The sequence below is a fragment of the Protopterus annectens genome, chromosome 8.part0, assembly GCF_019279795.1.
Source record: "Protopterus annectens isolate FY-2018-M chromosome 8.part0, PAN1.0, whole genome shotgun sequence".
NCBI classification, from domain to species: Eukaryota; Metazoa; Chordata; order Ceratodontiformes; family Protopteridae; genus Protopterus; species Protopterus annectens.
The window spans coordinates 500,771,759-500,798,828 of NC_056741.1; the positions used below are offsets into that span (position 1 = coordinate 500,771,759).

At 41.6% G+C, this 27,070-nt stretch overlaps 1 protein-coding gene across 1 annotated transcript in view; it reads left to right on the forward strand.

The window, feature by feature from the left end:
• The window catches only part of LOC122808273 (melatonin receptor type 1C-like), a 99,700-nt gene extending 73,601 nt beyond the window's left edge, over positions 1–26,099 (forward strand). Inside the window, exon 2 of the mRNA XM_044079236.1 lies at positions 25,315–26,099. Coding sequence (XP_043935171.1) covers positions 25,315–26,099 — 785 coding nt within the window. The remainder of the gene's footprint in view (positions 1–25,314) is intronic.
• Positions 26,100–27,070: the final 971 nt, after the last annotated feature.

The following is a 27,070-nucleotide window of genomic DNA, read 5'->3' on the forward strand; positions in this document are numbered from 1 at the left end:
GTGGTGTCAAACTTATGGGCTCGAGTTACAGTCATACAAATACCACATAGGTGCCAACATCCTAAATATGGAGGTAATAATAAGGGATCTATGGACACATGTGGATAGTCATCACTACTTCCAGAAACACATTCACAAAGTGGTTAGAAAATCATGCTATATGTTCCCACAAACTGCAAAGGTCTTTGCATGTAGGTCAAAGGAGGTTCCCTCTACTCATCAGTCATCAGACTCATCATAGAGTACCACAACACACTTGCGATTAATCTGACTAGGCACCTTCAGCAGCTGGGAAGACCACTGACGTACCTCAACAAGAGCATTACTAGCCTCAAACAGTTGCCCCACGCAATAAGACTAAATTTAACTCAATCTGTACTCTGTTGCATACTGTCTACTCAGGTGATCTCTGCCCAACAGACAGGTCCATGTCCAATGCAGAATGGATGTACATGTGCTATCTGAAGTAACCCCAAGCTCACTGCACTACATGCTCTAGGGATATCATCATCACAACAATAAATAGAACATGTTGGGGGGATACATTAATAACTCACAGACTTCTCTTTCTTTGGAACAGGCTCCCTCCCAACCTACATTAAGCTGAGTCCCTCACTGTCACTCTTCCAAAGGAGCCTTGATGAGTGTATATGAAACTAAACTGTCACACCATGGATCACTTCATCAGCTCTACTACACAGAGGCTTAGGGAACTAACTCCATGGGTGGTGATAGCTGCACACTCTGGCCATACTAATATATGCCTTCAGTCAGATAGCCTATTACCTATACCTATATATATATATATATATATATATATATATATATATATATATATATATGTAGGGGGAACACAGTATAATAAGCCAAAGATCGATGGGCAGAGATGTGTGTAAGAGGGTGACCATGACAGGGAGCCATCCAGGCCTGTCCCACCCAGCACACATCCCAATGGAACAAAAGACATGAGATGCACATCTCACCCAGTGTACATAACAGCCACCAGTATCTGTAAGCATTACAGTGTATGTGGTCCATGTGCCTGCTGTACAACATGACGGTACAATTAAGTACATATCTACTATCTGTAGACATGTACCTGTCACATAGTCTGCTACATACCTATGAACCTATCTTCAATAAGGCATATGTTAGCCTAGGCAAGTTGTGCAGCTTTCACCACCCCATTGGATAGTCTCTCAAGCCCTCATTCTAATAGTTAGTACCCTAAGCCCCTTTCTAGTGGGGCTGCTGATGTGATGGCTGGCGTGAATTGTCTGTTTCCCACCCACTCATCAAGGTTCCTATTGAAGAGTGTCAGTAAGGGTCTCTATCTGATGTACATTTGGGACTCTGTTCCACAGTAAGGCAAGTGTCTGGGACGATACTCTATCCCACCAGCATGTTGTATTCATTGTTGTGATGAGGTTTATATCCCTGGAGTGTGTAGGGTGACTCAATTTTGTTATCTGTAGATGGAGCATGCTCAGCAGTTATGTGTTGGACATGGTTCTGTATGTTAGGCAGAGTGTGCCTCTGAGTAGGCGGTACGCAACGAAGAACATATTTAGTTTTACCAGTTGTGTTGCATAACACAACTGTTTTAGGCCAGTAATCCTCTTGGTGAAGTACCTCTGTGGTCTCTACAGCTGCTGGATATGCGTAGTCGAGTACATCCAAAATGGTGCATTGTACTCAATGATGGGTCTGATGACTTAAGAGTAGAGGGCCAACACTACCTCTTCGGATCCTGATGCAAACCCTTTTGTTGATTAGGTGGGACACATAGGATTTCCCAATCACTTTGGCAACATGCTTGTCAAAGGAAAGATAACTATCTACTTGTGTCCCCAGATCACTTATTACCTTGTCAGTTTTAAGGGGGCAACACCTTTATGGTAGTTTGTATGTACTTTGTTTTCACCAAAGGGGATCACTATGCATTCCTCCACATTGAGCTTGAGGCCATGATTCTGACACCACACATCTGTCTCATAGAGTCCCTTCTGGAGAATATTTGTGTCATCCGGGGATCTATTATGGCAAACACTTTACAGTTCCCAGCAAACTTAGTCAACCACAACCCTCCTGTGTTGGCATGTACATTTGAGAAGTCTATACCAAACAGGAGGGACCCCAGGACTGAACCCTGGGAGCCACCAGTTGTTACTGGTGTAGAGTCTGACATGTAGCCAGCAACTCTTAATTTGTGCAATCTATCTGTGAGTCAGTTTGCAATCCATCTTCTGATGTATGGATTCATGCCCAGGTTGGTGAGTTCATCTATGATACCTGACTGGGGAATGGTGTCAGAAGCTGTAGTGAGGTATAGGTAGGCTGTGTTGAGCTCATTTCAATCATCTGTAGCCTGGGTAATGGTCTCAAAGAAATCCACCCAGTTCAGGAGGCGTGATCTGCATATGATGAAGCCAAACTGGGTGTGTTCAACTGTGTAAAGGTTCACAATCTCTTTATTGTTGACTTCCATTATGATTGGCTCCATTGTCTTAAAGATCAGACTTGTCAGGCTCATAGAGCACGAATGCCAAGGGATTTTTGTGGCCCCACCCCTGTGGAGTGTGAAGAATGTTGCTGTGCAACATTCTATGGGTACATATCCTGTACAGAGCATGTAGAGAGAGGTGTAGGTATCCTTGATGAATATGGATACATCCCCACCCTATGTGCTATGATCCAGGTCCTGATGCTGGAAGGTATGGAATGAGTAGTATCCTGGTAGTGCTGGTGTGCTCTCTGGAGCCTTGAACTAGGTTTCTGTTACTGCACAGACATCAATATTCTCCATACTGAGATGTGCCTCAAATGTGTGCATCTGGAGGCTGAGACTTCTGGCAATGAGTAGCATTTAGCTAACTTTGTGTTGGTTATGGGGTTTGGTTTGTCCTGAGTGACCGGTGTTCCACACCTGAAGTCAATGCCTCATTGGTCCCATCTGACTATAAGCTAATTACCCTATATAACCACATTCTGGACCCAGCCCCCATTAAGGAAACCATGTTAAAAAATGTCTCCAAAGCCAACTTCATGCTTCTTAAGACAGAAGTGCTGAACTTCAGGACACCCATGCAGATGGACAATACTGTTACGACTACTCAATCCTTCACAATTGCACTTTATAAGCACTTACATGAGTGTATGCATCATGCTATCCCAAACAGAACCAAGATGCTATCCACCATGAAAAGGAAGCCAATCTGGTGGTCCCCTGCCATAAACAAACTGCACAACAGAAGGAAGAAACTGTTGCAAAAGAGGGTAAAATCCCATGAGTGGAGGAGCTCCCTGGTCAGCCTCAGGAAGAAGCTGCGATCCCTGATAAAATCCTCCAAAGCTAGTTACGAAAACAAAGTCAACACTGATTCTAAAGACAACCACAAAGCATTCTATAGCTATGTCAAGAATCTCAATGGCAACACTCAGATCTGCTCTGAGTTACAGCACAATGGCACTAAATATACAGACCCAACTGATATTGCCAACAGCCTGGCAGATAGGATCAGTGCTAACTTTACCCATCTCACCTATGAAAGAGCACATCTCTATACTGGAAGAATGCAAAGTTGCTGTCATCATGGCTGCACAGGTAAAAACCACTCTCCAAAACCAGGAACACAGAATCCATGGGACCAGATTACATCCCAGGCTGTGTTCTACATGAACTACAGAATGAACTGGCACCACACCTGCGTACCATGTTCAATCATAGCCTCAACTCAGGCTTTGTGCCTGCTGAATGGCGCACATTGACGGTTATCCCACTACACAAGGGGGGAGCCACCACGGACCCCGGGAACTAGTGCCCCATTAGCCTGATGAGCCTGATCTGCAAGGCCATGGAACGTATCATCATGGAACTTATAAACAAAGACACTGGTAATCTCCAAACTCTGGACCGCAACCATTTTGGGTTTGTAAATGGCAGATCATGTCTCCTAAACCTGATAGACCTCTTTGAAGCAGTCACCAAAGCTGTAGACTAGGTTAAGATGGTTCACACAGCCTATCTAGATCTTGCCATGGCTTTCGACACCATCCCTCACTCTGGAATTATGGATAAACCCATTAAACTAGGTATAAATCCCTATATCACAAGATGGGTTGCCAACTGGCTCACTGACACAAACCACACTGTGAAAGTAACAGACTCCAAGTCCAACTTTGGACCAGTGACAAGTGGAGTACCACAGGGTTCAGTCCTGGGTCCTGTCCTGTTTGGTATCTACTTCCCTGAAGTACAGGTTAACATGGAAGGTCTCTGGGTAATGAAGTTCCCAGATGACTGCAAGCTAGGAGCCATAATCAAGACTACTAATGATGTGGGCATCCTACAAAAGGGCCTCACTGAGACAGATGCCTGGTGTCAAAGCCATGGCCCCAAGCTCAATGCCAAAAAGTGCATTGTCATCCCCTTTGGTAAAAACGCTGTACCCATGAACTACAATATAGGTGGTAGTATACTTAACACCGAAAGTGTGATAAGAGACCTTGGGACACAGGTGGACAGTAGACTCTCCTTTGATAATCACATCGCCACAGTAGTCAGAAAATCCTTCTACGTGGCACTCCTCATCACAAATGTGTCTCATGCAGAATTAAAGAGGTCACTGTTCCCCTCTACTCATCACTCATTAGATCCATTATAGACTAAAATTCCCCTTTTGCTATGTACCTCACAAGACATCTACAACAACTGGAAAGCCTGCAGAAATACCTCACAAAGAGGATTAGTGGCCTCAAATACATGCCATACACAGACCGTCTCAAAACACTACAGCTTTACTCTGTTGCATATCGCCTACTCAGAGGGGATCTCTGCCTAACATACATCAAACGCAGAGCTGTTGGACATGCTCCACTTAAAAAAATCCTAATCCCTCCGAGCGTCGGCCCCAAAACCCAGACTGAAATAAAAAAAGAGGGGGTGTATCCATTTTCATAAAGGATAGCCACACCTCCAGGTTAGTGGCACAGCACGTGGCCTTGGAGACCATGCAAGTGCAACTAATATTGGGCAAAGCTGCTTATCAGATCGTAGCCTGCTACAGATTACATACCTTGTCTCAGGCCCTTACTTAGTATTCCTGAGAACACTGGGAAGTATAAAGGTCCTACCAAACACCATGATATGAGGATATTTCAAATACCCAAATACTGACTGGGAGAATTACTCGAGTACAAAGTCCTTTGCCCAATGCTTCCTAGAGTTTATAAACTCAAATGGCCTGGAACAGCTGGTCACCACACCCACTAGAGGTGACAACATACTGGACCTGATCATCACCAACATGGGGGATCAGTGTTCCACACCAGAGGTAAGCCCTCGCTGGTAATATCAGATCATGAAGTAATCACACTGGACATCCACATCCTGACCCCCCCCCCCAGTCAACAAAACCACTGTGAAAAACGTTTCAAAAGCAAACTTCACACTTCTCAAGACCGAAGTGGAAAGTTTCAAAGCCCCCTTGCTACAAGATAATGCTATCCAATCTGCAGAATCCTTTACAAGTGCATTCTATGAGCATCTACAGGGATGCATGGATTGAGCCATCCCAATTAAAACCAAGACTCACTCCTCCAAAAAGAAGAAACCAATCTGGTGGTCCTTGCCCATAAATAAGCTATACAACAGAAGGAGGAAACTAACACATGATAGAGCAAAATTCCAAAAAGGAAAGGCATCACTGATCATTATTAGCAAAAAAACTACGATCGCTCATAAAATAATCCAAGTCCAGTTTCTAAAAAAAAATTGCCAAGGAATCGAAAGATAACCACAAAGCCTTCTTTAGCTATATCAAACATTTAGGTGGCAACTCTCAGATATGCTTTCAGCTACTGCAAAATGGCAAAAAATACACTGAACCAACTGACATTGCCAACATCCTGGTGGACAAATTCAGTGCAAACTTCATCCCCCCTCACCCCCAAAAGGGCCCGTGTCCATCCTAAAAGAATGCAGAGCCCCAGACTTCATGGACATGCAGGTAAAAACAGCCCTCTCCAAAGCTAAGAATACAGCATCAATGGGACTGGATGGTGTCCCAGGCTGCGTCTTACACAAGCTCCAAAAGGAACTAAACCCTCACCTATGTTCACTGTTCAGACTCAACCTTACCACAGGCTATGTACCCAAAGAATGGCATACAGCAACAGTCATCCCACTCCACAAAGGTGGTGCCACAATAGAACCTAGGAACTATCGCCCTATAAGCCTGGCCAGATCCTGCCTCCTAAACCTAGTTGACTTCTTTGAAACAGTTACCAAGGCCATAGATGAAGGGAAGGTAGTCCACACAGCCTACCTGGACCTCACTAAGGCCTTTGACACTATTCCCCACTCTGGCTTCATAGACAAGCTTACTAGCTTGAACATTAACTCCTATGTCATGAGATGGGTGGCCAACTGGTTCACGGATAGAACACACATGGTCAGAGTTGCAGGTGCCATGTCCGACTCTAAACCAGTCACAGGTGGCATACCACAGGTCTCGGTCCTGGGAATCCTCCTGTTCAGTATATACTTCTCTGAGGTACTGGCAAGCACGGGAGAACTATGGCTGACCAAGTTCCCAGATGACTATAAATTGGAGGTCATAATTGACTCTCTGGCTGACACAGACATCCTCCAGAAGGGTCTTACAGAGACAGATACCTGGTGTCAAAACCATGGCCTCAAGCTGCATGCCAAAAAATGCATAGTCATCCCCTTTGGAAAAAACAAAAGTGCCCATGAATTACCACATAGGTGGTAGTCCACTAGGTACGGTAAATGTAATTAGTGACCTGGGGACCCAGGTAGATAGTAACCTCTCCTTTGATAATCACATTGGCAAAGTGGTTAGTTATTCCTTCTATGTAGCCCATCTAATCACGAAAGAGTTCACCTCTAGATCAAGAGAGGTCATTGTGCCCCTCTACTCATCATTCATTAGGCCCATAATAGAGTACACTGCCTCATTTGGTATGTACCTTAATTGGCACATGCAGCAGCTGGTAAGACCACAGAAGTACTTCACCAAGAGGATCATGGGCCTCAAAGAGATGCCCTGTGCAGCTCAAATAAAGAAACTCCAGCTCTACTCGGTTGATTACTCTCTGCTCAGAGGTGATCTATACCTGATGTATAAGGCCATGTCCAACCCAGAATTAATGGACATGCTCCACCTCAAGAAAAACAAATCTCTTAGAGCCACATGCTCAAGTGAATTAAACCTCAGCAAAGCAATAAACAGGATGTGCTGGAGGGATAGATTCCTGTCCCAGAGACTTCCCTTACTCTGGAATAGAATCCCAGTTGATGTTAGGCAGAGCCCCTTGCAGACTCTCTTCAAGAGGAATCTTGATGAGTGCATGGGAAATTGTAAATTTACCCCTGGGATCACTTCAGTGGCCCTGCTAGACAGAGGCCTGGGAAACTAATTTAAAAGGGATGCAAAAGTCAACACATTCTGGCTAGGCTTATAAATGCCCTTGGGCAGATAGCCTAGTACCTACCTATGAACCTATGAACCTACACGCTCTAGGGACCTAAACCTTGTCACCACAATAAACAAAACATGCCAGAGGGATAGATTCCTGTCCCACAGACTTCACATACTCCAGAATAAACTACCTATCTATATCAAACAAAGCTCCTCATTAGCACTTTTCAAGGAAAATCTTGATTATTGGATGGGAAATAGGAAATTCAACCTGGGGATCACTTCTGTGTCTCTGCACGACAGTGGCACAGGAAAATAAATTTCTTGGGTGGCAAAAGCCAGGGTACCTTTTTGGCTGGCCTTGTATAGGCCCCAGGGCTGATAGACTAGTACCTACCTATGAACCTATGAACCTTTGAGCTTTGCCTAAAAAAGGTAATATGGGGACAGCATGGGCCTTGGCCAGTATTCAGAAGCATAGGAGTGACAGATGAAAGCCATCTGTAGTGAAGCAACAAGGCTTGTCTATCATGTCATCACAGGCAGACAGAGACTGGATCCCCTTTGAATGACACCAGATGCTCAGCCAATTGTTGAGGTTTATCATCTTTCTGTTATCTTGCAGTATCATGTAGGTGAAGGTAAGATGCTACTCAAGGTTTGACCCTGTGTGTGCCAGCATGTGGTGCATCAACCCATCTATGATATGGTCATGGCCTATGCATACAATACACTCAGAATACACCTAGAATAATAAACCTGCTGAGGTTAGCAAATGTGAAAAAACCTTTGTGCAAACTGTCAGCAAGTAATGTCTGTATTGCACCCTGTAACTCCATATTGCTTGCTGAAGTGTAAAGACGTATTTAGTTTGGATGAAGAACACCGTACTTGTCAACTGTGTGTGTGTCTCCCTGGGGAGGAGCAACCTTTTTGGAGACTACTCAAACACCTTAAAAGTGGTATACTCATCTTTGTCCAGTCCTATGATGTCACCATCCTACAAATATACCTGTGGAAAACTGAAATTGCAGTAATGTGTATAGCAAGTCGTGTAAATGCATGCTGATGTAGTCTCATAATGTAGTTAGGTAGGGGGTTTGAATCCTGCACTTGCCACCTGTGGGTGTCTCCCTGGGGAGGAGCAGCAGATTTTGAGACTACTCAAACACCTTAGAAGTGGTATACTCATCTTTGTCAAGTCCAATGATGTCACCATCCTACAAATATACCTGTGGAAAGATGAACTTCCAGTAAAGTGTATAGCGTGTTGTGCAAATGCATACCATTGTGATATCATAATGTAGCTAAGTAAAGGTTTGAATCCTGCATTTGCCACCTATGTGTGTGTGTGTGTCTTTCCCTGTGGAAGAGTGACCTTTTTGGAGACTACTCACACACCTTAAAAGTGGTATACTCATCTTTGTCAAGTCTGATGATGTCACCATCCTACAAATATACCTGTGGAAAGGTGAAATCCCAGTAATGTGTAGAGCATGTCATGTAAATGCATACTGCTGTAGTATCATAATGTAGTTAAGAAAGAGTTTGACTCTCGCACTTGCTGATTGTGTATCTGTGCTCCAGGCATGTGACACCATTGGCGAATGTAGAGCGGGTTTTTATTTTTATAGCGTATGACATATCACAATGACAACTGTATGTGCATTACACATGTAAGGAAGCTGCGGGGCAAATCCATATACATACATGTGGCCTCAAGTATTTCATAGGTGGGTACTCTGCTTTCTCCATGAAGGCATGTGTTATCTTTGCTAGAGCATGCTGGCACTTTCCAGACCTTAGGTCACTTCTGTATACTTGTGACTAGCTTAGCCACTGCAGTGATCCCTGGGCTATGGCTTCCGTTTCACATCCACTCATCACAGTTTTTATTGAAGAGTGTGAGTGAGGGTTTAGGCTTGAGGTATATTTGAAATCTGTTCCAAAGCAAGCAAAGTCTGGCAAAGATGAATAATCATTATAGGTGTGCAACGACCTCTGTGGATCTGCATGCAAACCCTTTATTGCTTATGTGCTCCACAGAGGGATTTCCAAAACCCTTTGGTAATGTGATTATCAAAGGAGAGATGACTTAACACATGGCTCTACGTATACATTAGTACCTGTTCCACATTTTGGGGGCTACTACCTATGTGGTACTCTGTGGATACTTTGTTTTCTAAAAGTGGATAACTATGCTTTCTTAGGCTTATAGCTTTTCAGCATGAGTTTGACACCAGGTATCTATCTGTATGATACCCTTTTCAAGGATGTTTGTGCCATCTGGAGAATAAAGTATAGCCCACAGTATGCATTTTTATCAAACGTGGGAAGACATATCCCTACTGTGTCTGCTTGTACCTAAGAAAACTATATGCCAAACAGGAGTGGTCCCAGGACTGAGTGTAGGTGAATACCACTTGTTACTGGCATAGAATAGTACATGGAGGCTGCAAATGTTACTGTGTGTCCTACATCTGTGTGTCAGTTGTCAAGCCATCATCTAACAATCGTTTATGGTCAGTCTGTTGAGGTTATGTCTAATACCAGTATGCAGGATGGGTATGATTTGTTGGTGAGCTATAGCTTGGCTGTGTTGACCTCCTCTCCCTCACCTATAGCCTTGTTGACTGGCTTGAAGTCTACTAGGTGTAGGAGCCATGATCTGGCCTTTAGAAAACCTAAGTGGTTATGGTGCAGTGTTTGCAGGTTCATAATGTCTCTGTTAATGAGTTCCTTAATGCTGTGCTCCATAGCCTTCCAGATAATATTGGTCTGGCTTATAGGGTGAGAGTTTCCAGGACCTGTTGTAGTTCTACCCTTATTCAATTTATGTTAACATTTGCACTGGGTGTGACGTGGGTGGACAGGTTTAAGAATAAGTATATTAGAGGGTCAGGCCAGGTTTGAAGGTTAGTAGACCATGCCAGATAGGCAGGATTAAGTTGGTTTGTACATGTGCTGAGGAGGGATACAGAGTATATTGTGAAATAAATGCTAAGGATGAAGCTGCCAGGTAACAGGAAAAGAGGACTGCCGAAGATGAGGTTTATGGCTGTGGTGAGAGTTGACATGCAGGTGGATGGTGTTAAAGTGCAAGATGCAGAGGGCAGGAAGACATGGAAACAGATGATGTACTGTGGTGACCCCTAATGGGAGCATCCGAAAGGAGAAGAAGACATTGTAGCTCAACCCTTTAAGACTGTGAACACCATTACCGTACGTCATTCCACATGTATGTAACCTGTATAGAGGCTCCATCTGGACAGAGCGTTAAGGTGAGTGGTGACTTCATATGTTAGCTTGTGTATGACACAGCCAGGGACACTGTCCAGTACCATTGCCACTGTGGTGTGGACCTTGTTAAGGAGATGTTTTAACTAGAGTGCCTGTGAATCATCAGGTATTATGTTCTGCATGTCTGGAAATGTGGCCCTTGAATAGTGACAGGGTGGTGAAATCCATATTCAAACTGTCTGACAAGGAATTGGTAATGTCAGTCAGATAAGTGTACTTTGTGACCATTTACATTAACTGTGACCCAATCTGAGATTTCCCCTGTAAATTATGAACAACAGTAAAGAAAGCTTTAGTGTTGTCTTTGGAATCATTGCCATTTTGTATTTTGAAGCTTGCCTTGTATGTTTATTGAGGGATTGAATTTTCCCAATGATACTGACCAGAGAGGTTATCCCTTCTTGGTATGTAACTCTTTTTTGGTATAACATCACACCTTCTATTATATATTTAGTTTATGACAGGGGTCCATGAGACTAATCCACTTTTACTGTATAAGTGAGAATTTCTTGTGTTTGTGATAGCACAGTCCATGCAACCCTGTAGGTGAACAGTGTGCATTAATACAGGATTATGCAGCTGGGACAGTGTTAACCTTAGTAATGCAAGCCAATGACAGATAGTAACAACAGCATCACCCACAGCACAGTGTCAACCCGTGTCATACACACACATGCATACTCAAGTTCCAAAATGTGTGTAGTACACTGCATACTGGCCACCAACAGAAACTATAGAATGTTAACACTGGCCAATACGGGGTATGTCACCCTGCCCATGTGTCCAATATGCACGTACATGCAGACAGTGGACCTCCACCATGTTCACAAATGTACACCTGCAAACCTGTGCTGCACACACCCCACACTTACTGTCCACTGTATAACACATGCTGACACAACTACACACATCAGCCAAGTGGCACATGGGCAAACAAAACACAATTGGAATAAACAGTGGTGGAAACAATGCAACATTGCTAATTACAGCTTTAATGCATAATTCCTGCTCAGCTACACCTTCAAGGATATCATTACACTTTACTGCTGACAACATGCTACACATTCAACCATTGCTATACTTTATCAAAGTCACCTTGTGCATCAGCACCATGTTAGCCTGTTCCTGCATCAATGTTACAGATGACAGGATGTGGCACAGGTTTCATCATATGCACAGGGTGTGTTGCTGGTTTTCCAGAGGCCTACACTGAGCCATACAATCGACATGTGTGTGAGTGTGTGTGTGAGGGCCATGAGTACTGTTATGGGCCAATGTTGATGTAATGTGTGCTGGTATGTGTTTGCCCTAGGTTTCTGGTTTATGTGTGTGTGTCTGCATGCACACATTTCCACCATGTGGCTGTCATATACAGGGATTTGTGGGACAGCTACAGACTGTACCTGGCAGGCTTTATAGATCACCATCCCTGGTCATGGATGTGGAATGTGTGTCTGGTAGGGGTGCTACAGACAGTATCAGGTACTAATCCAGACTGGGTACTATCCAAAGAGGTTGACATATGTCTACTGGATCCAGGTCCCTGCTGGGACTAGCCAGAGCCACGTGCACATGGTCTTCTAGGACGGTCTATAGACAGCCCCCCAACATTGCTGGGGCTGGTACTGGAATGACGGGCGCAGCTGTGACTTGCTGGACATCCACGGCAACCTCCAGCTGCTGATGTTGCTGGCATACGTCCACGTTGACCACGTCATGTACCGCTCCATTCGTGCCTGTGTCTCCATGACAGCCTGGAACATGCATATGGTTGAAAGAGTTGTGGCATGTCTGCCAGGGGCATGATGACCAGCAGTGCTCTGACAAGAACCCCTGGGCATCTGCCTATGTGGTACCATTCCAGACATCTGGCTATGGCTGCTGTGTCCTGATACATGTGCCATAGATACCACACTGTCCTGGCCAGTGCCAACCGTACACTGTCCCTCAGCTAAGGGCAATGGTGATGATGGATGTACAGGCAGTATGACTGTGTGCATGGATGGGGTGGAGACTTGTGTACTGTCAATTGGTGGCCCAACAACAGACCCTGACAAACCTGCCTGTGCCTCAACACACCTATCCTCATGTTCACTGTCTGTCTCAGTGACATCAGGTTCCCTGCTGTACTGAACCAGCCCCACCTCAGCACCTGTGAGAGGGAAAACAGGAAACACGCTTTAAGACCTGAACATGATGTCAGACCACATGCACACATGCACATGCACACATGCACACATGCACACATGCACATGCACACATGTACACATACACATGCACATTTGTGCACACTCACACATGCGCACATGTGCACATGCGCGTGCACACATGCACACGGGCACATGCGCATGCGCACATGCACACATGCACACACACAAATACACTCCTCCCTAAAGCAGACACACACACACAGCACCAGCAATCTCAGAACATACACAATAGCAGGTGATGGTGGGGTATAGTATCACAAGCAAAACTGTCATATCACACATGTCAGCATGCAGGACATGTGTTGCTCAACAGCATGCAGTGCAAGTGTAGACAGTCCTTGTTACTAACGGTATACATGGCTTTGATGCATGTGTTTTGTTATTAGGTGATTGGCCTCCCCCTGGAATGCAATGCATACATGGACAACATTGCTGTGCAAGTATTCAAAACTCTGTAATGTACTGTACACCATAACTCACAGGTCTACATACCATGGCTGGATGTGTATCTTTGTGTCAGATAGGTATTCAATGCTGATTACAGCTTCTGTGTCTTTAGCAAATAATTGCGGACACAGTATTAGCACATGCATGATGAGTATTCACACAACATCATCAGTGGTGCATGTATAATTGATGGAATACCATTCGTCCACATACCCAATGTACAGTAGTTATGGTGAGTGTAGATCTTATTGTGGACGTGCCAGTGTCATCCACGACATGGCATGCTAAAACACAACTGCATATTTAAACATCACACATACCCAATGTGTGTCATATGACCTAGCCACTCAATAGCATCACAAGACATATGTGTCAGTTGTGCAAATGGTGATTGGTATGCATATTGTTTAGAGGTGCATATGTTTGCACACACACAACATTGAATGTGTATAGCAATGAATGCTATATGTAGTACTGTGGTTACAATAACTGGATGGGGTATAGTACCATAGGCCATCATCATGAAGCATCATGTGGTCACTCAAGGCTACAAATGTTTCCCAAACCAGCACTAATCATACTGTACCGGAACTGTACTACCTTGGCTACATTCACCATTTCACAACCAGTTGTTACATGGGTTTGTAAGGAGGCCAAAAAGGAGCATTCACTGACATGAATGTGTAGTGTGTTGCAGAGTGTTTAAATGCCCCATGATAGGCCTCTACCCTCAGGTATATTATGTGTAATGTGTGGATGAGATTTTGGATACTGGAATGTGTCTTTACAGAGGGTTTGTGAATCCTTTATGTGTAGCATGTTAAAATTCTCTGTGCATGACATAGTTGTGTATGTTATGTGCATGTTGAGTATCAACTTTGCCTATCCAATGGTCACTACAGTGTAGCCACATTTGTTTGAAATGGTCTGGGTATTGCATGTGTTTGAGGCAGCTAATCACATTAGTGAGATGTGTGTGGTCTTACACCAAACATGCACAGCATGCATTATGGGTAGGTGTGTTACATGTGTACATGGCCTACACCATAACTATGACACACACTTTTTATTTACAATAATAAATGTAGAACACACTCACCAGCATCTGTCCGCTGCCTTGATGTCACCCCAGAGGGACCTACATAGAGATGAGACATTTTGTCAGTGGCCACAACTAGTTGTGGCATTGCTACTTTGTGTTTGCAATCTTACAGTACAACAACAGTTTACATTCACAGGCCTACAGATTATGTTCCAAATGATCAGTATTGCACAACAACAGGCTCCACATCTTCTAACTACACATTCCACATCTCACATATGCATGATCTACCAATACAGATAACAGTAGTCTACAGATATGCCATGTTACCTGCATGCTCCATGTGTGCTTGCTGGGTGGCTCCAACCTCCATCATGGTGTATGTCTGTTGCTGTTGTTGTTGGGCAGGTGCCACGAGGCTCAGAAGCAGCTCCTCAACTCTGGTGAGGGGGGATGAATATTAACACCACCTCCTGTTGCAAGCTGTTGTCACCGCACATCAGAAGCATGCTGATGGACATGTCTGAGTAGATTATTGCAGTGGTGGCGTACCTGCTCATATGTCTGGTTATGCAGGCCCACCTCATTTACCCTCTGGACAACATCTTGCCATATTGCAGTACACTCCTGCTGGTTCTGGCTGGTTTGTAAGAACATTAAACTGTAGTGCTGAATCATACAGCTAGTAATGATCTCATCTTCAGCACTACTATAGCTGGGATTTCTGTGATGTGCCATGTTCCCTTGAAGACATAAAGAAAAAATATGTCTGAGTAAGTCATATGGCACATTTAACATTATACAGTACAGATATCACTGAACTGCCATATATAGCAACCTATTAGCTAAGTGAGAGTGAAACACTTTAACTACCACTTATCACTGCTCATGCCACAGCTGCTTGAAAGTGCCTGGCTCACTCTATCTAATGAACCATGTTCTGCACAGCAACAAAATAAAATCACTATATAAGACTATACAAGAGTATCTGTCACACTGTATGCAACACAATGGACCACCTAGCCACAGCAGATATACATCAAGCTGATGTGTAAAGAAATATGTCATCCATCACAATGAGTGTAAGGTCCAGTAAATGTATTACTATTATACCACACAACTTGTTAATGGCAAACCCATGGCCAAAATATGTGCACAATTGGGACTATTGGTCGCATACTGCTGTAGTCCACTGTAAATGTTGCTAGATATGCAGTTAAATGTTTTACCACACATATGACAGAGGACATGTTACAGACATACCCACACACACATCAGACATAATTACAGGACACAAAGGTATGGCAACCCAGATAAGCTTTACATGTGTACTATACAGTACTGTGTGTCAGTACTTACAAAACCTTAATCTTGAGGAATGTAATTTGTGATGAATACAGGGACCACACAAAACAGTGGATGCAAGCAATGTGGACATACACCATACTTTGCTGTACAGGCCCAGAGCTTCAAGTAGTACTACAGTACACACAGGATTTGGATTCAACATCAGTACCAATCAATAATCATAGATGTAGTGCTTTAGCTTCCAATGACACACCCCAGTTAAAACCAAGGGACTTAATCACACTGTATGCCATACCACTTTTTTCTGCCTAGCAACAGAATACACAGCTTTTGCTTGGATCAAAGCAAGGACCCATAATACATGACATAAACAGTTTCCCACTAAGCTATCCCACAAATACATATCTTTGATGTATTCACAAACACATTGACCATCACAGTCAGTTAACAGTACAGAGAATCTATTGCAACAAGTAGATGTAGGTGTGTATGAGTATATATGACTCTCTCTCTCTCTCTATATATATATATATATATATATATATATGTGTGTATATACTCATCCATTGGTGTACATATACATATATATGTAGGCACATATACATTTCACCTTTCATAGTGGGAATATCAATTATACAAAGGATGTGAGGTGTACATTAATATAATAATATTGCACAGTCTTGTGATAAATGCATTGAAAGTGTTCACAGCCCAGTTAGCTTTAGCAGGCCTCACTGGCTTCAACACTGCAAACTGAACAAACCACCCATACTGTTTAACCACCACATGTTGTATACCAGCACTGTATGCTGTCTTGTTTGTCACACATTAAAACCTACATACAAATATGTGCATACTAACCTTCACCAACATATATATTCCCACCCTTCACAAACAGTTGCAATATGTCCCCTGCTCTATGCACATATACAGATGTGAATATATATGACACATATATATTTCTCTGTATGTGTGTGGCATACACACACAAGGTCCACACTGTTGTAAGTCCCTGGACCTCACAGCTGAACTGTTGGGCCTTGCTGCAACACAAACAGGTGTCACATGTGAACACACACTAACATTAGAGGGGGTATATATAGCTACAAATGCTAGATAAGCATACTAGACTGCTGCAACAGTTGCCAATGCTAAGCTACACATAAATATGACTATCATTCATGTGTTGCTCTGTCACACCCATGTTTATATAATGGCAGTGCTAATCCCCCCAACAGCCATTGGCCACACTACTGTACAGAACACGGATAACATGGATCAGATCTTTGACATTTAATGCTGAGCTACACATTTCACAGGTATGTCCCACTGCCCACAGGTACACACTGTATTGTCCATAGCAGTAGTTAAGCAGGACATCTGTGCATAGATAAGTACTGCTGCCACAACTGAATGGTTCACATTATGTAGACTACTCTTCAAAAACATCTACTACATGCCAGTAATTACATATGTGTCACAAACCTTTCCTTTGTATGATTTGGTATTATTTCTTTTTCTTTTTCCTTTTCTCTGTCTCTCTGTCTCTCTCTGTCAGTCTCTGCAACAGAGTGATTGAGTTTGTTAGCAGCGATTGCAGCCTGCTTTTGTAGGCATTTGCACATGAGCATGTGATGGCCTCTGCACCAATTAGTGGCCACCATTTGCTAATTATATGCAGCCTGCTGTGTAGTAATTTCAATAATCACTGTCATAGCAACCCAGTACTATAAATTGCTAACTCAGGTAGGTGTGGCCCTTTCAGCTTTCCAAGATGGAGATCATCCTTGTTTGCTGTGGACATCATTGTTTAAGACAGAAGGTTGGTATTGTTCTTATATCAGAAGCTAGGGGTGTAGCCAGTGATTTACATTTTGTGCTCAGACCTAAATGTTGCTGCTTCCAGTATACACTTGTCAGTGTAGAAATGTACTCACCCCTCAAAATGCTAACCCAAGATACATGGGAGGATGTACTTTCTTTTCAAATTTTACAATTAACTGCCATACAAAGCTAGTTATTGAGATGTATTCCTTTGGCACAAGAATTGTTTGTGAACTGCTATACTGTGAATATTCATTTACTCAGTTCTAAACAGTTTGTGCTTTTTTAGTGTTGACATTAGCACAAGCTGCTCAAGAAAACTGGACACATTTCAGTATTGTGAGTATGCTTACCTACATCCTTGGTAGACCCTGCACGCACAGGTATATTCTACATTTGGGTAGGGGTGCAGAAGTACAGGGAGCGTATGTATTATTGTGTGAATTTTATCTTTCTGGACTTACAGGATTGCTGTGTACATGTTAGTTTATCAAGGCAAGTAGTCTATCTGCGTAACTCCCAACTGTGGACCTATCCACATGGTAGACAGAGATTAGCCTGTTATTCTTTGTCTGTGCACCACGCAGGTGTTTTCAGCACTAGGGCAATGGCATTGTTACAGTTGGTTACTACCAGTACATGGCTACATCCTTTTGTATTTCAGTGTTGTATTCCTACATAAGGGTATGCTTCCGGAACTCCTTCCAAAGCTATTTGCACAGTGTGTAACAGCAGAAAGGCTGATATGCCTCTGTGTTTCTGCCTCTGCCAGACCTCTCAAATACTCAGGTACATATTTGAACAGACTCAGGGAAAAGTAGAGAAAAAGTCAGAGACACCTTTAAAATATTAATGCCATTTAGTTGAGACTTTGAGAGAACCAGAGCATATGGATTAATACTCCTTTTTTGAAGTAAAAGAAATGTCTAACTCTTAATTATTGTCATTATTCATTACGTGTAATTCACCACCTTTCTGGCCAAAGTCAGTAGTTTTCGGAGGGATTCAGAGGGACAGAGCTAAATTTTGTTTCAAAATCAGGGACATCCCTGAAAATTAGGGACATTGGGAGGTATGGCTTCTGCCCTAAACAGATATGCCAGTGTTTGTCCTGCTATGATACTGTGTGGGGTTGTAAAGTGATGGTGTAACATTATTTCCTGCTAGAATGGCTGCTTCTCTTATCACAGTCATGTAATGTAATCCCACAACAACTGTTGGTAAAGATCCACAGAACAAGCTGTGTGGTATGGCATTCCTATTTTTCCTTTACATTCACTCATTCTGATGCATGATATATTTATTTCAGCACCAACTTGCTGTATATCTACCGTGGCTTAGTGGTACTTCATGCAGTGCAGTGTGTACAAGGTCTGGAGTTCGAGACTGACAGAGGTGTTTTATTTTGCTCCTGAACAGAACAAGGGCCTTCACATACAGAGTGACTAAGGCACTTTTAAGCAGTTGTAAGCGGGTTTGCGCGTGTTTGCACGATGCTTAGCAATGCTTAGCTAAGCGCAAACAAGCACACACTCACTCAAACCCGCTAACTACTGCTTAATAGTGCTTAGTCCCGCTAAATCCCGAGCTCATTTCTTTGAAAGAAAAGAAAATGGGGAGATAGGAAAGTGGTGAAAAAGGGGCACAAAGAGGGAAAGACAGTAGGGAAAATAGCTCGGGATGTGCAGGACGGATGTAGGGAAGGTCCATAGCTGCCCATTTCTTTAACAGCAACAGCTGTGCATATGGAATAAATTTGGAGGTAAATATGAAACCTTCAACCCCTGAGAGAGGGGTGAGGACAACAAAGTATGTTGTAATGCCAATTAAATTACATTTTATGTGTCCAGGGGACATGTGTGCAAAGTGGGCAGCAATGTATGGGGTGTAATTTTCTTTTTTGGGAGCAGATTGCCCTTTTTTTTTTTTTGGTGAGAGTCGAATGTGGGGTAGGGGAAGTAGGTATATTTGGGGAGGTAGGATGGGGAGGTTAACAGACAAGCTAAACAAGATGCATACAGGGGTGGAATATGACACACGTGGTGGGTGAACACCATTGACTGTGAGGGATGTTTGGAAATCGCAAGCCCATGAGCCCACAGATGGCAACAGTGGAACTGAGATCCCCACCCATGGGCAGTCACCACTGCACCTTCACAGCCCAGAGGATGGCTGTGCTGGGGGCTGTGTAGGAGGGGCAGGCTGACCCGGGAGTTGCGCTACTCGTGCCTCAAGCTGCCGTAGAGATTCTGCAACAGAATGCTCAATCTCTCTACACACCACAGCCCAGACCATTCAAAGGGTGATAGGTGGCCCTCCTCTGCCCACGCTTGCACGGGGTCTGAGACCATCCCCTGCAGCACTTCCACCTGAAGGTGGCACAGGGCCAATGGAGGAGGAGGTCCCAATCTGGGCACCGGATTTGCTATTGCCAGGTGCCATGGCCAGCTGAGGTGGGACAGGTGGGTCCGCTGGGACCGGCCTTCCCATACAAACTATGTTTTGGAGAATTTAATAAAGATATGGGTTAGTAACAGTCAACATCATTCCCAGTTAGTTATAAGAGCATGCAGAAGTATTCCCATTAACCTAACACACCAGAGTTTCAACAGTTGAAAAGCAAGCATAACACATGCATATATAGAACAATAGTGGACATTACAACAGCATGCAGGTTTAATTGATGGCAACAGGCCACCACTATTGTGGCATTTGAACAGGGCACATGTATAGAAATGAATGCAAATATTTATAAACCAATAGGATATATGTCCCAACAAATGTTTTGAGATTAGACATACCCATTGCGGTGTGGAATTGCATTTTTTATGCACATACAGTAGGGTAGAAAAGATAGCTCAATTAACAACTTATATATCCTTCTAGTTTACACTACTTTCCTATTAACTGCAGTTATATGTCCCTTACATGTATTATTACACTACCCAATGTCCTTCTATTGTGCAATTGGATTTTGAAGATCATTATATACATGAGCTGTATCTGACATACAAACTGTCCAGGATGCAGATGTTACTGCTACATATTTTGAGAGTTGCTCACACACACTACTGCTGAGATGGTACACTGACAGCTCTACTTTCATATAATTATCTAGATATGCTCAGGTGAAATTATCAGTTATATGTTAACAGCTTCCTACATTTCTGGCAGCACACTGACATTTCTGGGGAACACAATACCAAGCTACTCATGTGCCAGATTAACCTGTACATGCTGGCTGTAAATATGCATAAAAGCTACTGGCGCTCCCTTCATCCACTTTATATGGGCCTACCCAAGTGTGGGTTAACACTGCTTAATACAACAGTACTATTTCTAAATTGCAACAGTACAACAACATATTAAAAAAAATCGCACAGAAGCACTCCAGGAATTATACCTTTATTAAAGAATTATTACACCTTTATTTATTGGTTAAAACACTTTTTTGAAGGCTCTCTCATTTATTTTATATAACAGTACATGCAGAATAATTATTAAAGAATTATTATACCTCTATTTATTGGGTTAAAACACTTTTTTCAAGGCTCTCTCATTTATTTTATATAACAGTACATGCAAAATAATTACTAACCTGCCTGGTGACACAGCCTTTGCAGCCTATCTTCATGGGCTTGCTGATTCATAGCCCGGACACCTGCAGCTGTGAAGTAAATGCAGTGATAATGAGACATACCTATCCATAGTATAGACAAGAATAGCAATTCTTAAATACTTAATACAATGGCTACTTACTCAGTAGTGAGGCATTTGCCATCCCACGGGCCTCCTGGATCCACTGGTCCAGTTGATCCTCCTTACGTCGCTTCAGGTCTGAGTAATGGTGCCTGACCTGCTCACCAGTCCGAGGAACGCCAATGGCACTGGTGAGATCATGAGCTAGAGAGTTCCAGGCCTCCATTTTGTATTGGGTGCCCTGGTACTGGCCCCACAGGAGTCTTTCCTCATGATTGTGGACAAGGAGCCAAACCATTACTTTGGTCTCCTCAATGCCCCAACTTTGCACTCAAAATCAAGTGCCTTCTCCAACACCGGCCATGCTGACTGCAGAAGGGAGCTACAACCAGTTATGGCAAGTATTCCCACCTGTGGAGCTTTAATATACCTCATTTCCCACACTTATTTGTGATTGGCCAGTCTTGAAAAAACTCAGCTATAGGCACACCTGCTTAGCTGATGTTAGCAATGTTAAATATTCCCTTGCTAGATATGTGTCTGTTGAAAGTGCATGGTTATGAAATGCTGTCATGGCTTAGTGGTTATGTACTGTGACTATAGTGCACAGTATCCCGGGTTCGAGCCCTATCACTGCTTTTTATTTTCCTACTGGCCTGACCTGAATGGTTAAGGTACAGTAAAGGAGGTGTGGCCATTTTTTGCCGACTTTGCTCAACTTTGCCCAACATTGCTCAGCGTCGCTCGATGTTGCCTGATGTTGCCCGACATTGCTCGACGTTGCCCGATGTTGCTCGACGTTGCCCGATGTTGCGCTGGTTAGCACAGTGCGCAGCTATGTGCAAACTTGTTCTGGTTGTGCTAGTTTGCACAATGTGCATCTCCGCGCAAAGACATTGCGCTAGTTAACACAGTGCTCAGCTACAAGCAATTACATATAAATATGCTCAATACTGGTAAAATATGCTTAGCAGTGCTTTACATTACTTAAAATAAGTTACTCATGCATCAGTATGCATAACCATTTCACCTTCCCATATATATATATATATATATATATATATATATATAGATATAGATATATAATTCGTTCACTACTACATATAACATTTCAATGCTTTTTGCAAAACTTTAAATAATTTGTCAGGAAATATTTTTGTATACAGATTTCCAACAGAAAATGAAAAGTGTAGTAGTGGAACTCGAACTGGGAATGTCTCCTCTTTGTGGGAAGGCTCTAACCACTACGCTATCACTATTTCACTTAATTTGCATATATTTTTCTTATTATCCTCTTCGGTGTCTAAACTGCTAACTGTAGCTAAGCAATGGGCAAACCCACGCAAACACGAGAAAATACGGGCAGCTATATCGGAAATGAAAAAAAAAAAACATTTCTTTTACTTTTTATATTTGTATGGGGTTTACTATATGGGGGAGGGCATTGTTAGAATGTACACATGTGAGCAGACTCGCTCATGTAACTAGACATTTCCTAAGTTTCAAACTTGCAGCGGCATGGATTTTTGGACTGATCGGCAGTCCATGTCCCCTACACCCGTCCACGCTCCATGTTAGTTTTAGAGTTGAGGCAGTGTGCCCTCATTAATATGCATGGTGCGCTACCGTCTTACTCTTAGACTGGCTCTTCCGTGTAAGACTAATTTAGTCTTACACGGAATATTAGTGAATCCTGTCTACCCTCTTCTCAACCTTGCTTAATAAGAACTTACAAAAATCAGTTTATAAGATTCAGCACCCAGTACAAGTTATTTTCACATATTATCAACCCTACAAATTTATTTTTGAGTTAATCTACTTCAGAATAAAACTTAACCTTATTATGTAGCACCACACACTAGAATTGATTGTTTTATTAGGTTAGTTGGCCTAACGCACACACATACACACACACACACACACACACACACACACACACACACACACACACACACACACACATAAAAGTTATTATTCTGATTAAATATATTATCCAGATCACAGCTTTGAAACTGAATGCCCCTGTGGACTAATAGCTTCTAGCCTTGTTTCATTTATCCAAACATTTTACTCCTAAGCTTTCTTCTGTCATTGAATTTCTGTCTGGGGTTTCAGTTGAGTAAGGTCTGTATGTCTGTTGTTTTTTGCATGGGTTTTTATCAGGGCTTTATAGCTTTCTACCATATATCAAAGATGTGGCAGTGGCTAAATTGGAAATCTTCTAGACTTCTGTTTGCTGTGTGGTTTGTGTGCTTGTATGTGCTTGTGTGTACGTGTGTGCGTGTGTGTTTGCATGTATGTGTTTGTTGTGTGTGTATATTAATGTTTTGTGTGGATACCTTGCAATAGACTGGTAACTTATCAAGGAATGTTTCTATCTTAGAAGTAATGACTCCATAATGACAGCTTCTAACTAGTAACCACAAGCAAAAACACAAAACTGGAACCAAGGTGAAATGAAAGTAAAGCAAAGACTCCACTTTTAGCATAGTGAAACTTTTTTTTTTTCTGCTTTCATCCATAAGACTTCTTCAGAATACATCACATTTAATGTTAACTAGATAGTAAAAATACACTTTATAAGCATACACAGTTATGTTACAATTATGAGAAGTTCTTCTTTTTGGTCCTAGAACAAGGGCTTGTTGACTTAAGGGGTGGGGATTATAAGACCCACCTAGAACAAAGAGAGGTTTTCTAGCAAATAAGACTGGATTCTGACAAGACACCAAGACTTAATGATTTAGTTAACATTAAATATTTTTTTTTTTAAATTGTAGAGTGCGTTTACTTAAATGAGGTATTTATAAAGTATTACAGTAATATCTCATGTATTAATTTCTTTGGCTTGAAAAAATTTTATACATTTTTTTATACAAGTTTATTGTCTTAATTGACGTTGGATTTTAATTTGTTGATGACATACATTTAAACAGGTGGGTTGTTAATGTGATGTATTCTGAGGAAGTCTTATGGACGAAAGCAGAAAATAAGGTTTCACTACACTAAAAGTGGATTCTTTGTTTTATCTTTGTTTCACCTTGGTTCCAGTTTTGTGTTTTTGCTAATGGTTCTATCTTTATGACTGGTTCTAGCTGGGATAGAAAACTGCATCCCTGGAACTGTGATTTAGATCATATAGGCATTAGAAAATGAATGGCAAACAGTGTGTGTGGAAGATTTTCAGTCCATATATCTCTAGTTAATCACTGTATATTAATCAGATCAGACAATAGTAATAGAAGTAGCAAACTTAAACTTGTCTTAAGTAAAAAAAGTAATAAAAAATATATAATTTGAAATATTGTACATAATTACTAAGTATTCAAAAGTAATCCAAACAAGGCAGGCAGTCTGTTTCCAGTTGAAAATCCTTTATTAAGTACACAGACAAGCGATCCAAGTAAAACAAAAATAACAGAGGAATAGTTTCTTCACAAGCTTTCTAAATATATACATATATATATATATACTTTTTATCAGGCAAGGGAGTGCTTTATTGTGCCATGAAACAAAGTGTTATTGGTACACATGTTAAATTCACATCCCTTCCCCATCAGTGTGACATTTGAGCTGGTCCTGCCCTACTTAGTCGCTGGCATAATAATATAACCCTTATGTACTTTAAACAAAATTTATAATGATGTGGTGCCTCTTATTTAACCAGATTATTAAGCAGATTATTAAGTCTGTGATATTATCCAAGACATTGAATTGCTTTCGAACACTTAGTAATTCTGTACAATATTTCAAATGATATATTTTTTATTATTTTTTTACTTAAGATGAGTTTAAGTTTGCTACTTCTATTACTATTGTCTGATCTGATTACTATACAGTGAATGACTAGAGATATATAGACTGGCAATCTTCCACACAGAGACGTTTGTTTTTGGACCCACTATACTTGTTTAGTGGTTTGTTTGAGACTTCAGGAATACCACGGAGATTGCTTTTTTTCTTTTTTTTGTTGTTAAAAAATGAATGACACTATCATGCTGAAATGAGAAATTTAGCTTTCTCTTTCTTTTGCTTTTAGGTAACATGTTTGTTATCAGTCTGTCTGCAGCAGATGTCATTGGTGCTGTTTATCCATACCCTTTGCTGATAAGATCCATTTTACAAAACCAATGGCAGTTAGGAGAAATGCAGTGCCAGATTGCAGCTTTCTTTCATGGTTTGAGCTTCAATGCTTCTGTCTATAACATCATGGTGATAGCAATCAATCGTTGGTGCTGTATTTGCCATGGGGTGAAATATGACAAGATATTCACCATGAAGAACACCTTCTGCTATATATGCCTGACATGGGCAATTAGCTTTATTTTAATTTTGCCAGATTCCCTACTGGGAGCCTTACAATATAATCCACATGTGTATATATGTACATTCCTAGCTTCTGCAAATGAAGCATTAACTATTGGGGTTGCTTTTTTTCATTTCATTTTTCCAGTAACTGTTGTAATTCTTTGCTATGCAAATATCTGGATTATGGTCATACGGGTCAAGTACAGAATCAAAAAAGACAGCAAGCAAACTCTCCAGCCTTCAGACATGCGGAACTTTCTGACAATGTTTGTAGTATTTGTGCTTTTTGCAGTTTGCTGGGCCCCATTCAGCATTCCCGGTTTGATTGCAGTTTTCAGCCCTCCAGGAAAAGCACCCAGTTTTCCAGATTGGTTGTTTGTTGTTGGCTTCTTTAGTGCGTGTTTCAATAGCTGCCTCAATGGTATTGTTTATGGGTTTTTTAATAAGAATTTTTGGAATGAGTACAAACGTATACTGTGGTCACTGTTAACATTTATAATAAGAGGCAAGAAATGAAGGGAAAGACATCTATAAGAGCTAGACAGAAAGTTTTTGATAAACTTTCTAAAATGTGTTCTGAGTATGAAATAATGGATGCATTATACAAGGTAGTGCAACACTTTTTAGTAATCCTCAAAAGTAAAATAGCACCCCGCTAGTAAATGCATTTTAACTGCTATTATCACAATACTTACATTTGCAACAAAAAGAATCAAAGTTGAGACCAAATTGTTTTTCTTTCATTCACGCAGAAAAAGCATGACACAGTACAGTATTTAATAATCAAACAACACCCATGATGAGCTTATTCATTAACTATGGTATATTATATGCAAATCTATATTTATGCTTACTGTTATTGTCAAAAATGTTTCTGACTCTTGTTCTAAAATTGTTTCAGGTTTATAAAACACATAATCAATAAAAAACAGATCAAAATGTGTTTTATCAAAAGGTGTAAAATTAATCTTGTTGAAATTAAAAAGTATTTATGAACGGATTTTAAGATGTATATTCTATTAATACATAGCTATCTGTCCTGACAAGCTTCTTCAGTTATTCTAGATGTAAAAAAAATGTATCAGTAATTTGGAATATGTGCATTTAAGATAGTTTGTCTGTAAGGCAGAGACACAGTCCAGTAGAAATGCTTTATTACATACTTTTTATTAATCATGTTATTGAGTGGGTGCTAATAATACCTTATCCCCTTACCTTTCTCATTTAACATTAGACAAAAAGGGTTTAAGGGAATTGTTAGTCACTTTTCAGTTGGCTACTTAACAGGTATCCAGTGCTTCCTGTGAAACAATGAATCTTTCTGTGCTACGTTGATTATACCTGTTTCATTGTTTTCTACCACACTGTCACTCTATTTTTTTCAGTAATTAAAATGATGTGACAGAGTGATAGACTGAAAAGCATTGTCTTACAGCAAGAATACAGAGATCTTATGGTTCAGCTCTTGGCTGGGATACCTCCTCTTT